This window comes from Paramormyrops kingsleyae, chromosome 25, assembly GCF_048594095.1.
Source record: "Paramormyrops kingsleyae isolate MSU_618 chromosome 25, PKINGS_0.4, whole genome shotgun sequence".
Taxonomy (NCBI): Eukaryota; Metazoa; Chordata; class Actinopteri; order Osteoglossiformes; family Mormyridae; genus Paramormyrops; species Paramormyrops kingsleyae.
The window spans coordinates 32191852-32207807 of record NC_132821.1 but is presented as its reverse complement, the minus strand read 5'-3'; the positions used below and the strand labels follow the sequence as shown (position 1 = coordinate 32207807).

The 15956-nt window shown below is 41.4% G+C and overlaps 1 protein-coding gene across 2 annotated transcripts in view; it reads right to left on the bottom strand.

Annotated features, from left to right (window-relative positions):
• The window catches only part of zcchc7 (zinc finger, CCHC domain containing 7), a 35320-nt gene extending 26327 nt beyond the window's left edge, over positions 1 to 8993 (bottom strand). The window contains exons 1-2 of one of the 2 annotated variants that reach the window (XM_023812575.2): positions 8905 to 8993; positions 6623 to 7320 (exon numbers count right to left, since the gene is read on the bottom strand). In XM_023812575.2, the coding sequence (XP_023668343.1) occupies positions 6623 to 7298 (676 nt within the window). In that variant the 5' untranslated portion in view covers positions 7299 to 7320; positions 8905 to 8993. The other variant, XM_023812576.2, reaches the window with a different exon arrangement.
• Between the last annotated feature and the right edge of the window lie 6963 nt (positions 8994 to 15956).

Sequence of the window (15956 nt, the reverse complement as noted above, 5' to 3'; positions counted from 1 at the left end):
CCCTGTGACCTTGTATGTGTCTTTCCACTGCACCCCATTCACATGAATATATACACATGCTATATATTTTACATTTTTAATTTCCACTACCTAAAACAATCCTATACCTACTGTAGCGTGTAGCTACATCAAAGTACAGTAAATAAAATCCCATCACTGCGGTTTTTAAAAAAAGGAACCCTGTCATTAACAAACACCAGATGGCGACGGATTTTTTTTCCCTCTCGTTTTTTTTTTTTTTTTTTTTTTTTAAACAATCAATCTACATTTTAAAGAGGTGGGGGCTGGCTCTGAAGTGAGCCTTGAGGAAGAGCATATACCTATCCAAGTGTGCCTTCATCTTTAAACATCCCCAAATGATGCAGGATTGAGGGGCCGTCCGACAATCAGCACTCACCCAGCCCTGAAACCAGGCACGTGGAAGCGCTAGATCTCTACACCTCCTTAATACGTAGCCTGAAATCAGCACCGTGAGAAAACAGCTAGAGCCCCAAGACCAAGAAACTGACTAATCTTATTTATTTTCTTAAAAAAAGAGGGAAAAACCTAAATTAATAATGTCACACAAGGATGCTTCCTTCCCTCTGTCACAGCTACAATAATTTGATTCAATATTAACGCATTGCTTAATTAAAATGATTAATATAGCTAATTGTAATTGACGTCTCCTGCTCTCTTCACTGAACTTGAATTCGAAACACCGGGGCAGAGCGGGGAGGGGGGAACCGGGCCAGAAGTGGGGGGCCACAGCAATGTTTTGTTCCACTGTCAGGATCTATCAGCGGGGCATCTGAAGAAGAGCAGGGCCTGCAAGAACAGCCGGGCCGGGCAGCTATCAGGACGCGGCATTAACCGCCTTAGACAACACTAATTATTTCTTTAGTTCCTTACTCAAACCTGCCATGTCCTTTGTGCCGGAAAACAATTGGAAACAGTTTACTGAATTTGATGTTGTGCTGTCCGAGAAGAAACTGGCCTTTGTTAGCGGACTAGCTTAACCCAGCGATGGACTAGCTTCCCATCCAGGGTGTACCCAGTCTCACGGAGACCCTGTACTGGATGAGGTCATGGAGGATGGATGCATGGATGTTCTGAACTACAGAATAAAGGGAGACAATATTTGTACTCTGTATAAAACCTTTTTCCAGCAGGCAAAGCTTCCTCTTCTCACCGTTTAGTGTTTAATAAAAGGTATACTTGCTATAGGTAATTAGCTTATTAATTGGCGTACTCTTTGTAATTAAATGCTGCCTGCCTTATATGCAATTTCATTTTTCCTAGTTTAATTTTTTCACAGACATTGAAGTCTAGGTATTTTAACTTCACACATAATGACCCGTAATAACAAACCGGCATTTCTTACATTTATATAGACAGAACATATCTGCTTCACCCACAAAAGCACAGGTGGAAGTTAAATATCTATTTCAAATTCACTGCTGGCTCTACTTTGTAGTTTCAAATGTACGAGGGGAGTAGTGCTGTTACGGTGATCAGAAAGGCGTTAAGGAACACCACATTGTCGAAAGTGACCTGGAAGTCCGTCGCTGCGTGGACCACGAATGAACGCTGAGATAAGCAAATAGATTAAAAAACGTTCTTCCTGCAGGCGGAGGAACAACCTTGACTGGTTTTAATTTCACGAACAGAAAATGATTAAAAAAACATGAATAAGAATGAAGTGATTAATGAATAATACTCTTTTATTAACAAGCCATTTACAGAATGAACGGCAGGTATCAAACATCATAAAGGGATTAATGGCATCAAAAATCTGTTTAAAATGATGGCAAATGACATACTTAACCTATATACATAAAATGGATTTTAGCAAAATGTAAAAATTGCCATATTTGGATTCAGCTATTTTAAGCAAAACTGAATGCACTGAAAACACTAAATAAATACAGATCCCACCCCCTTCAAAAAACAAAGGCCTAATTTACAGAATGCATCAGGCATATCGACTGGCATCTCATTCAGAGTGTGCCCCCGCCTTTTGCCCTGCGCTGCCTGGGATAGGCTCCTGGCATCCCCCCCCCCCCCCCCGTGACCCTGTTCAAGTTAAGCAGTTTGAAGGAGGATATTTCCAGGCAGAGGGGTGCTTGGGGTGGAGGGAGGGGCCTAAATTAGGGTAGTGGAGCAGACACTACATTATGTGCCCCCACTAAGATCACCCCAGCCTAAAGCACAAACCTGGCCTTTACCCTCTCTATCATCACATCAATACAGCAGTAATCCCCGTTTTGGTTCTGCATCCTGGCCTGCTTGCTGACGGGTGCTGCTCACACTGCTCCCTGAAAGCTAGATTGGACCCAGTAATCCATGGCTATAACAGCAATCACTGACCCAGTTCTCCTTCTCAAATGACCACAAAAGAATCCTGTAACAATGTCAAGACCGCAGCAAAGTGGTTTAATCATGTTGTTTGGTGTCAACTCCACTGACCCTAATTTTCATACTTATTACATTTATTTAGTGGACACTTATCCAAAACAACTTTTTATATATATATATATATATATATAAAGCAGGGCCTGTAAGTCCCTGGAGCAATTGGGGGTTAAGGGCCTTGCTCAAGGGCCCAACAGCAGAAACATTCTGGCGACTCTGAGATTTGAACAAACAACCTTCCAATCACAGACACAGCAACCTAACCTACAGAGTAACACACCACCCCAAACATAGACCTCGATATTACATACCAAACACTTTTTTTTAAAAAGAAACTGGCCCCCTGCCCCCAGTACGCCATCCAATCTATTATATCTATTCACAAAAAAGACCTTCATTTAAAAGCCATAGGGTATCTTTTAGAAACACATCATAACATGTTTTACAAACCCTTGAGGAATAGCAAGAAGCTTTCAGAACAATGCCAGGGGTGTCAGACACAGGTCACGATGCACCACGGCTTTAAAGAGCGTGATGTAGGCAGCCCCGGGAAATTCCATCGCTTGCACACCCACTCACAGAGTCCCAGAGAAATCCGTGGTGCAGGAAATGGCTGTCAGTGACATCCCCGCTATTGTGTTTAATGCGAGTGCATTTCAAACATATTTAAATTTTGATAAATCTTAGTTTTTTATGTTATATGATGAAAATTCAATGGACTGATTAAATCATGAGATGAACATATCGACATACTTCCCGATAGCTGCGAATGATTCACAGAAAAATCTTGTTACTCTTTGACAAACACAATTGAAAAAGAGATCATAATTTCCTTCATTCAAACACACTTGTTAAACTTTAGCAGTTAAAAATGTGGCACACAAGAACAGCCATTCAGTGCTAATTAATGAGGCTAATTAGGGAGCTGTGTAAACAGCAAGCCCATCTGTACTGTATAACTGAACGAAATCACTGGCAGCGTAGCATGAGAATGGTACAGTCACCACATCCAGAAACACATCAACATTGAGTTAATTCAGGTGAAAGGCTGGATCAGCTAAAAGAAGATTATTAAAAAGCAGGAGACCAATGCAAGGAAAAGGTACCACATTGATACCTCAACGACCCAAAGACCTACATTGCATGTAGTGATGCACAGAAACGTTAACTTTTCAGAATAGCTGATGGAAGATGCATGAGGCTAAAGAGTAAGAAAAGAGCCCAGAAAATGGGAGATGTTTCACCGACAAAAGTGGGAGGATCATCAGCCCTCCTGAATCAGGATGGGACAGAAGCCGGAGGACGTGGAGGCAATGGAAGACCCCCTGCACCTCCAACGCCCGGGAACTGGCTACCTGCTTACGGACCGGCCAAGATTTTCCTGCAAGGTTTTTCAACAGAAAGGGTGGAGTGTGGACTTACCTGGCCACCGTAGATCCCTGGCCTACAGAGACACACCATCAGTTCCTCTTTCTGCTGCTGCCCTAAGACTGGAGGGCCTAATTCCAAGGCTCTCCACAAAGTCAGTTGTACACCCACCAAGACACAGAAAAGAGGGGGACCAAAGAAAGGAGAGGAGTGGCAGGGTGAGGCCAGAGCTTGGGTTAAGCCCGGAATACGAACAGCTGCCCACCCCACCCCCCCCCTTATCCAAAAAAAAAAAAAAAAAACATTAAAAAGCCAGTGAGGCTTACACTGGAAGCCCATTTTTCTCCCTGGTTCCAGCTGACTGGGAACTGGGCGGAGGGGGGGGGACCACAACTACCACCCAGAACCCATGGAGCAAGAGAGTCCAGACTTGGGGGCCTCGGCCGGGTTGGGGGTTATATGGCAGATGCAAGAAGGATTGCAATTTCTTTTGGCCCCGCCCCAACTTTGCCCCTGCCCTACCAGGACACCTGCATCTACCATTGCTAAGGGAAGACCAGCCCGACCAACTACAAAATCAAGGGGGTAATTTCCAGCAACTTTCCAGAAACACACCATTCCATAGGAAGTTAAGCTGGGGAATTTTGGAAATATTCCAAGTTGGAAACTTTCTATGGGAATTAAGGTTAATGTATGGGAATTAACAGGAACATTCCCAGAATTTTGCAACCCTAAGGTCCACAATCTGTAGCTTCCCCACTCACTGCCTACATGAGGCAGACAAGGAGGAGAAGGAACAAAACACAGGTACTACCAGACAGGGAGCTTTCTTTCACTGAACAGCAACAAAGCTCTCCACGTACAGAACCGCTACCACAAAAATAACTTCTGAATGAACCCCAGTAGACAATCTGTGAAAACTCACTGGAACATCAAAATAACGAAGTCACCACAGGTGTAACAGGGGATGCCATGCCAATTACTGTCTTCCGCATTCTGACACATTGTACAACGGCCTGTCTACAGAGCTGTCACCACAAAGCAATTTCTGTAAGCATTTTCTTATTCAGCTTACATCACCACACAGTTTTTTCCTCTTTAATCGAAATTCTATCCTCTGTAAAATTCCACTGCATAACCCAGGGTAAATTTAATCCATGTAATCTCGTGTTGTTTCATTTGTTAACATCCATCATACACAGCGAAAACCTTGAGAAAGCAAATGTTTAAAATTTCCTGGTACTATTTCAATACTGATCGTGAGAGTTATTAAACAACACAATGCATGTGTCTTCTAAACAAGCGAAAATGAGATAAGAAGAGTATTAACTAGCCACAGTGGATGTGTATAGATTGGAAGACATGAATCTCAATTTCCTATTGCAAAGTTATGGATTGATCATAAAAGACTTTGGTGGTAGAAGGGGGTCAGCAAAGTTTTTGCCATATTTTTGTCTACTGCCTCTGATTAGCTTCAAGCTTCAATTAATCTTATTTAGTTCAAGGGTATCAGCTGAATACTTTAGTTAATAAGTGCTATACTGTAGAATGAATAGAACAAAGTATGTGTGATGAATGCTGAGTTAGACATGTGAGTAGTCAGTGAGCAGCTTAGCTTTTACGGGATTGGCTGAAACGAGATAAAGGATAAAGTGTCCACTAAGGTCTGGTTCACAACCAGGATGGCATGGTGGCAATCTCTGCTATTGTGGAAGAGTGCCATAGTTCCTTTAATGACCACAAGCAGGACTTGAACCAAAAAGTCCATACATCATTAGAAACAAGCCCCAATATTGTACTGAATGGCTCACGTGAAGCTGTCAGCAAAAGCGATTAGCTGTTTTTCTTGGTAGCGTCCTGTCTGAGCTCTAGCTAGGCCGAGCAATACCAGGCTGTGGAGATCCATCCTGCATGATCCATGCCTAACCCTCCTCCTCTAATTAAACCACCTCTCACTCCCTCTAGCCCAGTTAAACTGCCTTTTTCCACTCACCCGGTCTCTCCCAGTTTGGCCTGATTAGCTTGCTTAGCCTAAACCCCCTCCCCCACCACCACCCACCCACCCCACTACCCCAACTGCCGGCAGCAGGGCGTGAAGGCAGGCTCCAGAGATCACACGGGGGCCAGACAAGGGAGCAACTGCAGCCAGCACCCCCCCCTCCACCCCCCCGACACAAAGGCAGGTCGAGAGAATCCCCGAAACACAGCCGGCCGACCATAGATGACCATGTAAGCATGGCCACTCTAGCAGAAATCCCAGCCTGGAGACCCAAAATTTAAATCAGAACACAAAGTGAATGCACAAAGGAAAAGTGAGGAGGGTTTGGGGGGTGGGGGGGGTCTGGAGAAAAAGCTGAATGGATGAAGCATTCTCCATGACTGAAAGTTACCCTAATGTCTAGATCTACTGAGATTGGGCTGGTGTAAGGGGGGGGGACATTTTATATTCATTCCTGTGATATGTCTGCTGCCTCATTAACATTTCAAGGGAGGTGCAGATTACCCATCATCCCACTGTTGACGTGTTTACGCCACACATGTCTGTGGACGAAATTCCAAACGAATTGGACGGGGGGAGGGGGACACATACATCCAGAGATCAAAAAGCAGGGAGAGGTGGCCCCAAGACACCCAGAGCTGCAGCACAGCCTGTCCAGCCCCACACCAAAGTTAACCAAACTACCACAACAAAAGTAGAGTCTCTCTCAGTTCAGAGGAGAACTCTTGTATCATATTCATCATCCATTTCACTGACTCTCAGTGCATCGCAAAACATTCCTTGCTAGCATTCTAATAAGTGAACTATTATACCATGCGATCTTGCACAGTGTTGGGATGAGGGTTAGGGTTAGGTCCATACCTGTGGGACTGCTGTTCCCCATGCCTTCCAGGTTGAGCTGTATCCTACAATCTCCTTCCAGTTTATTCTGGCCCAGGATCATCCAGTTCTCCAGGTCGTCAGAATCCGAGTCCAGGGTCAAATCAGAGTCTGACCCCAATGTGATGACGGCGTTCTCCCAGGCCGTCTCGCCCAGGGATGTGTCTGCTGAAACTTTCCGGGGGGTAGACTGTGGGGGCACACGCCTGCCATGGGCAGAGCCTGGAGGCTGAGACTTCAAGCCCTTAGACACACAAACCCCCTCTTCATCTTCAGTGCTGTCCGAGAGAGTGACGACCTCTGGGCCCGAATCAATGACAATGACCGCCTGCTGCTGCCGATTCTCATGCTGTCCCTCCCGGTTCCCCTCTAGTCCATTCCGATTCTCCTGCTGTCCCTCCTGGTTCCCCTCTAGTCCATTCCGATTCTCCTGCTGTCCCTCCCGGTTCCCCTCTAGTCCATTCCGATTCTCCTGCTGTCCCTCCCAGTTCCCCTCTAGTCCATTTTGGTTCTCCTGCTGTCTTGAGCTGCTGCAATAGTGCAGCTGGCTGTAAAGTCTGAACTCCAGCTCACTATCCACTTCTGAACTGCTGGAGCCATCTTCATCCTTGTACAGCTCATCCTCGTACTCCTCTCTCTCCTGGTACTCCGAGTACATGCTGAAGGACTAAATCGATCTTCTGTGGACAGAGTTTGACACGGCCATCAGTTCAGACTGAGACAAGCAGTAATTAAAGCAATATTTAGAATAGTAGAATAATATCAGAATCAGGTTTGCTGGCCAACTATGTTCACGCACAGGAAATGTGACTATGGTGTCGCATCATTCATGTGTATGACAGCACAGAAATGCTAATGCTTGCTTGCTTGCTTTCTGAATCCATTATAATGTAGTGGTGTTTTACATCGTTAAATACTTATTTTTCATCATATTCTGATACTTAAGAATTCGGCATGAAGAGGGGCTGCTGCTTATCTACCTGCTCAGAGACCACAATCAGACGACAAGGCCAGGTTACAGTGCAAAACAAAGCCTACTAATCCACCAGGAACCATATCCTGCCTCTCAGGTACAGTTCAGTAAAAACGCAAGCTCCAGCAGCAGCTCCCCCACCCCTCCCAAAAACATTAGATCTTGAGCGAACAGACCATTTCCCCGGTCAGTCCGGCGTGTCTCCGCCATGACGGTAGGTGACGAATGACACCCAGGCCGGTCGGGGGAGACTGTAACAGGGCTGTCACAAGCCAGCGACCGGGGAATGGGAAGAAGCAGTAGGGGAAACATGGATAACGAGCAAAACGCCAAGGTTTTCATTGCCGTTCGTGGCTGTAAAGGGATTGTTAAGTTTAGATGAAACTCGGTATGTATAGGAGACATTACCAAGCTCATAAACTTAAAGTCGGAGGCTGGGATTCTACGTCAGAACGTTATGCAACTGGCGCCCAAAGGGGCAGACTGTTCAGGTTCACAAGGTCCACATAACACAACCTTGAACACCTTAAACACACTGCACCAGTCCACTTAAAATGTGAATAATACATAAGGAATGCCTATCCAATATATTTAAGGTGTACTCGGCCCTCTACCATACCCTCTGTATAAATACATAACTCTCAGTTAAGTTACAGAGGCCACCCTCACATTTATCAACATATTTTATATAAATACTAAATGCAGGCCAGTTATTAAAAATGTATTTTTTACTGAAAACCAGCTGGATCCGGGGTTTTGCTCCGGTGAAAATGACCGTCTAAATTTGTGTGATATATACTCAAAAACAATTTCGCAAATGAATAAATGCCATTACATGAATCTGAAACTTCGTCGGGAAAAACAACCTTTCTACTTACCGCACTCAAAATATTTAATTTTTAGGTGGAAACTTTTTAAATGCAAACTGTGCACAGCACTCGACGTTCAAAACAACTTTATCGCATTACGACATACGTTTAAGATCACACAAAATTTCAACTATCCAAATTTCGTTATAGCCTGTGTAGTAAACAGACGTGTAAAACACCTCCAAACAGGATCTAGGATGTTTAGTAATACTACTATAATAGCAACGTTAGCCAGTAGCATGCATGGTGCCGGATGGAAACAGACTACACACGTGTTACCACGAATGCACAGCGGTCAGCAGGATGTAAACTAAATATCTAAAACAGCTCATAACACGCCACAAAATGACGTATATCGGTTGTTCAGACATCTGTAGTGATGTGAAACATCGTGTCCCTTTTACACTGATAAATTTACTCACGTAAATTTCCCACTTTTCCGAGCTACAGCACGACTTTGTTGAAACGCTTGGCTGACCGACTAAATATTCCCGGAGTTTCACAATCCGGGCTGTGCTCTAATTGAATGAACGACCATAACATCGATATTTCTTTCCCTGCGTTTCGAGAGCGAGGTGATTATCTTATCGCGTCTGGCGAGAGGTTTCTTAAACCAGATAGCATAAAATGTTATTATATGAAAATTTAGTACATATATTTGACAGAATTATATATTATGTTTTGTAATACAAGTAATTAAAAATAGATTTGTCATTAACGTATTAGGTTATTTTATAAACAGGCATGCAGTGCTGCAAAATATTTCATATAGTCAGGTTTCCTTTACGCCTAAACTCACTATGGACATTAAGAATTTAATTATTAGTAGAAGTATTGATTTTTCTAGCACAGCGCAGGAGAACACCCTAGATGGGTTGCCAGTCTATCACGGAACACATTTGCACAAACGATTATATGGGCAATTTAGAGACATCAAATAGCCTATGTGCATTTCTTTAGACTGCAGGGGGAATCTGTAGTACCTAGAGGAAACCCATGCAAACTCCACACAAAGAGAGGAGAGAGGTAAGGAGCACAGGCTGGCAGCATGTTGCTGCACCCACCACAGGACAAACCACCTCAGGGATGAGAACCCGAGTGAAGGCCGAGCGGCGGGTGATACTGCAGCACCACACTGGTCTGGATGCTAGCACCAATCCTGCCGCCAACCCCCAAATTTCCCTGTAAGTCGAGGGCCTGCTTGCAGGGCTGGATGTAGATTAACGTCATACCCAGGACACAAAGAGAGCAGAGACAGAATTTGGAAACCCCACCCCTACAGTTGAAAGGCTGCTGTGCTCCCCACTGATCCACCAAGCTCTGAATGTCTTGTTCTTCAAGCATGGATGTAAATTACAGGGGGGTTGGGGGGTTGTTACCCCCCCCCCCCCCCAAAAAAAAAAAGAAAAGGAAATCAAAACCACCAAATATAACACCTCCAATGATCATGTCTACCCCATAAATTGGTGTTGAGTTCAACCCCCCCCCCCCCCCCATGTTCAAACAAAAGCAAAGTTGTGCCTTGCCCTTCAAGTGTCCTGCTGTGGACTTGTTAGTATTTTCATCATCTTGCACGATTCAGCTTCAGCTCCTATATATATACATTCTGGCATTGTCTTCTAAAATCCTCTGGATCTCCATCAGAATTCTTCAGTATTGCTGAGCTCTTGAAGCTTCAAATGGTCAGCGTGGCCACCTGTTCTTCCCCAGTGCTATGCGGTTCTTACCATGACAGGGACAGTGGTAATCTTAATTTAAATATTTGTAGGAACATTTCCTAGGTTTTTTAAAATTATTTTTTGTTAGTTAGCCAAAGTTAGTTGGAGCAATCTTGGCCCAAGTCATGACTGATTGTTTGTTAAGATGCTCAAATTCTAGTCGTGGCAGTTTTTATTTTTTTTGTAAACTTAACATGGCAGACCAATATCTTTCCTTTTCACATCACATTTAATGCAAAATAATGAGAGAATAATCAAACAAGCATAATCATTCTTTCCAAATGTAGGGCCTACCACGATTTGCAGAGGGAAACAAATTTAATATGGAAAATCTAATTAGCTAAATCTTGCTATAAAAAAAAGTTTTTTCTGTATGTTGCAATCCTTGTATGACTTGAACAATGCAAGGTTGTAAACTTCGGTCAGCTGACTGGCGTGAGATTTTCAATTCGAGACAAGTCTGCACACGCATTTACATGTATGTAACAGTTTTATTACCATGTAAGCAGTCTGTTGGGTTTTGCAAACTATCCCGACGTTTTCGACGTAGCTACTTTTAGGTTTGGAGTAATATAAATTTGCCATAAGCGTGAAAATCAGAAAACGTGGGTGTCACGCAAGATGACACATTGACTGTGTGTTTGATGCCTGGCAGTGTGTGTTGGTTAGCACAGAGCTGTTTGTGGGATGTTACTTCACCGATATCACGATGTTTAGAGACCTTACCGCTTAGAAAATAACAGAAAAATCGAAACGTGATCGTGGGGCTCAGAAGACGTTCCCATGCGTGTCATCGCTTACAAAGTCCATAAAAAGTGATGAATAGTTTTATTCTATAGATGACATTCTCATCAGCGCAACCGAGTCTGGATTTGAGCTTTGTTTCCGAAATTGGATGCACCTGGGAATGTTTTGTTTCTTCACAGAAACTGAGACCTGAGCTTTGATTCCTTTCCATTTTATTTATGATTGTAAAAGGTGATCAAATCTATTGCTATTCGAGATGAAAAAGGCAAGTCCCCTTTTCGATAATCCCCTCGAAAGCAACCGCACGAGCTTTGACGGGCCATGTGGGTTTTTCAAGCTACATCCTGAGCTGTATATGATAAGTACACAGAGTCTTCTTAAATGGTAAAAAAAAATATACAGAAATCAGCATACATATGTTTAAACTTTAGTCCTGTAGATGATCAAGGTTACTCTGAAGAACCTAATTATTTTGTTTGACATTTAATTAGACTTAATTGAACTGGAAAGCCTTGTCTTTCACTGAGGATCTAACTTGGTTTCGTTTGTAAAATACCCGTGCCTTGCAGCTAGACTACAGTACACAGTAGCTGTAGCATACAGTATGATGCGTGTAAAGTATGGAAACGTCATACGCGAATGAGCCGTCAGTTCAGGCTTATGGCACTTCTGCCGACCGCACAAGTAGTTACCTGTCACAGCTTAGGTGGATCTCGTTATCATTTGAAGGATCAGGAATAAAAAATGATTTAATTCTAATAGGTTATAGGTACATCTTATAAAAAGAAAATTACATCTTATGACTTAGGTACATTTCATTTGCTTAAAATAAAGTTAATTGGCAAGATTCGACTGGAATATTTGAGACTCTTCAGTAATTTACAAGCTGTTATTATATTTTCATATATCGGATCACAAGAGCCGAATGGAAATGATAGAACAAATATAGCAACAGAGTGGGGCTTGTGACACAATGTAACGCAATATATTAGGTATTTTAGTTGGACTGGGTATCATTCATTATCCAGAAACTGGCTATTACTCTGTTTGAACGCATTAATTTACTGTAACACTTTATATCGTTATATTTTCGTTCATATGTTGATCAGTGGAGGCTAATGGAATTCGTAGCTTAATAGAACTTTTTAGCTATAAAACATTGTCCAAAGCACAACTTAGACCTAAGTATATTAGCCCACTTGGAGGATTTATATTGAATTTTAATGTGTTATATTAAAACGAGCAGCATGCATAGGCTACTTGAATCATTTCCAGTGTTTTTAATAAAAATACCTACATGTAAATAGGGGCGAATGCTTTACACTGAGTACCTGGGAATGCCCTAATTCTTCAAACAGAATTTAAACGTAAATCAACCGAAAGTGATCAGGGCCACCAGATGTTACTGCGCTGAGAAAAATCACCTGCTCACAAGATTAATCAGCTTTTATCATTAAAGTATATCTCGTTACAGTTCTCAGTTAATAATCTATAATTATGATTCAATATATAATTATGTATAGATATAACCGAGTCACAAGTTTTTTTTTTTAATAAGGTGCGTTTATTTTACTCTGCGACTTCCAGATATGCAGTTAGTAAAGATGGACAAAAGGGACTTTTTATTTTGACTGTGACATACACAAATATTTATTTTGCAACATTATCGATGGAGGGAATGCCACTTGCATTAAATTATTTATTGCAGTCAAGATATACTTGTCTTAAAAGGTGGAGGAATGTATGATATTAGAATTTAATATCTGGAAAAAGTTGTACCTTTTACAATCAAAAGGTACCTTGGTCGTCTCATTTAATTGGTTTAAAGTGGGAGAGGTACTTTAAGGAAATGGCCGCGATTTCCGTTTGTTTGTTTGATTGTAGCCGTAATTGCTAGCTTTCATTGTGGAGTCTCGGTCTCTTATGCCATTATTTCCAGTTCCACTTGGCCAGCGAGGGCCACAGAACTAATTTAGCAGGACCTCGTCAACTTTCCAAAAATTAATTGCTGGACTGTTATTTGTCTCATCGTGAAAAGAACAACAGGCGGTGGTATTGTAATATGCTTATAAGAGACAAAAAGATGAACTACAAAACCACTGTAAAAATATTTGGGATAAAACGCCATAAATGATTTAATCTTGCTATGGGAGTATCGTGTCATGACATTGGGCAATTCGTTAGGCTATATTGTTCTGATTTGCATATTTTGGTTGTTATATCGAAACAAAACTAAATGAACAATGATCCACATTTCACATTGTTTGTAATAATACTACGCCTAATTTATTCACGTGTCTTGCTGAAAAGCTCATTAAACTATAAATAAATGAACTTCAATTAGTATTCTGGGTTTAATTAAAATGGATATTTCAGATAGTTGTACTGTGCCTTATAAATTTGAATATTTTGGCTTGGCAATGTGGACTTAAAATATAAAGCCAATCACTGAGAAATAGTCTAATGGTCAGACGAGAGAATTAATTGTTAAAGTAAAATACAGGGATGGATCGGTCTTTACAAATAAATTACTTACCATGTTAAATGAAAGATCTGTAGGCATCATAGACGTCCAAACGCATTACTATAAATTATGTTCTTCTGAGTTTTAGGTAAAATTAAATCGAATAATCTCAGAATTGTGAGGATATTTTCACTAACAATCAAGCTGAGTATTAAAATATTGGCGGGAAAAATCCGAGACAAACGTTATGACAGAGTTTTGGTGTAATACAACTGGTCTATTAGTACAGAATGTTAACATTTACGCTGACGCGTGGATTAAACATAAACTACGGCTCAGTAAAGTGAGATTAGGCCCAATTTAAGTAAAACTAAAAATAAGTCTTTCTGGGAGTACTCTATAGCATTAACGTGTGCACAGCCATACGTGTGAATGTATATGGAAAGTATTTCAGAATGATATATGTCATAAAAGTTATGTTACTCGCACTATTGTCTGAGGTTAACGAGTTCTACGCTTGAAATAAATAAACTTTGCGAATCCGGAAGTTAACAAAGCGCACATGTCAGAATTAGTTAACAATTGAATAAAATAGTGAAGCAGAAATGACAGGGTTGGTCTGTACCTACAGACATACGCGCCCTGGGTTCGTGCTACCCTGCACTGGATGAGAAGTTCAGAAAGACGAAGGATCCAGAGACAGGAATAAAATCAAATCATCAGTAGAAAAATGAAAAGGATCCAGCACCGGCGGTGCTTGGACCCAGGCTAACAAGTGGCACAGATTCCCTACAGGTAAAATAACGCGAGCACGCTTCTGTAATAGAGACCCCCCAGGAGGCAGGCCTATAATAGAAAGGTTTACATAACTTGATTTGAGCAACAGCTTTTCAACACAGAGCGAAATTCATAAAAGTAAACCTGAAACATTCTTCTTCAGAGGTCTTATTTAGGCGGTTTTTATTACTTGGAATAGGATAGGAGTTATCAATATGCCCAAACATTCTTAATATTATACCAAAACATCATAAAATTCTGATAATTTTAAATTCACATTAAATCTATTAAATTTATGATGATTGCTAATGCATAAATATTTTGTAAAACCCATTGAAAAAACGGGTTGTTGACCTACAGGTAGGCTAGTATTTTGCAAGGCTTAACGCCTAAACGTTGCAATATTGCATGTTTGTGTTATAATGAGCTGTTACTGAATTACAGGAATAGTCTTATTGGATGTGAGAAAAACAATGAAGGAGGCTTCGCATTCAACTTCGCCGTTCACGAGGAAACGGCCCACGCTCTTAATACAACCTAAAAACTCTTAAGTCAAGGTAACATTTAACTTGGGATTAAAACGAGACAAGAGCTCTGGAGCTCATCGGAACATAATGCAACACGGCGAGCTTTGTCACTGCAACACGCCTAAAACAGCAGAACATCCTCATGCTTCCTGCTCGTCTCAGGGTCAGGTCGGGCGCAGGACACAACAGCAAAATGAAGAGAATCATTTGTCTCGGTCTATTGTTGCCAGCACCATTGTGAGCGCGTACTCTATAAAGTCTGCATCTCAAATTGTCTGTTATGTTTGTTTCCATTGACGTTTTCCCACTTTTTTTTTGTCAAAGTGTAGATTGCTATTGTGGCCAGATCAATAGGTAGATCATTTAATGATACGGTTTCAGTTCCACTTTTAACCATTCTCAACTAAGGAACAACGGGGGTAACCTTTAAACGTGAATGCTGTCTTACTCCTTTTAGTGATATGTATTATACAATGCGAAAGAACCCGACCTTATACAGAACCTAATCTTATAATTTAATATACGTAAAGCCGGCTATGATATGGCAAAAGAATATTTCCATTGTATACTACTCACTTGAAAACTGTTTGTGATAACACTTTTTGTTACTTTTGTTGATATTAAAAGGAAAAAAGTGCCCAGTAGTACTAACTCAAGCACTTCATACATCCTTTGCCGTGCTGAATACTTTCCTTAAAGTGGCTAAATTAAATCTGTCAGTCCCCAGCAGCCGTGGGTGTAGCTCTAATAGTCGGTCCCTGTATAATTAGAGTTTAAACTTTGTGAGAAATGAAATATTTCAATGCATTTGTCCCATTTACAGTGCAGAGGCTCATTTAGTGCCATGAAACAAGCTTAGAAAATAAAACTATAATTAAAATTCCCCCGTCCGTTTATTTGGGAGTATGGTCAGTTTGTCAATATGTCATTGAATTTACTTTTCATTTAAACGCTAGTACGTGCCACATAAATAATCAGATCACAAAAATCAAAGTTAATTCACTATAATTTCTTTATTCAGTAAATAGAACGAGCAAGTTGTGTATCGTGTTATTTTTACCGCACTTATTTGTTTTTTACCACGCATACGAGAAAGCCTCATCAACACATGTGGACCATCAGCGCATGTGAGTATAGGAAATAGGCCTAAAGAAAAAAAAAACAGGCAGTAAGTTTAGTAAATGAAGTTTAGTTCGGTAACAGATGTCAGACCGCGGGTACAGCTTCCGTGTCTGATGGGA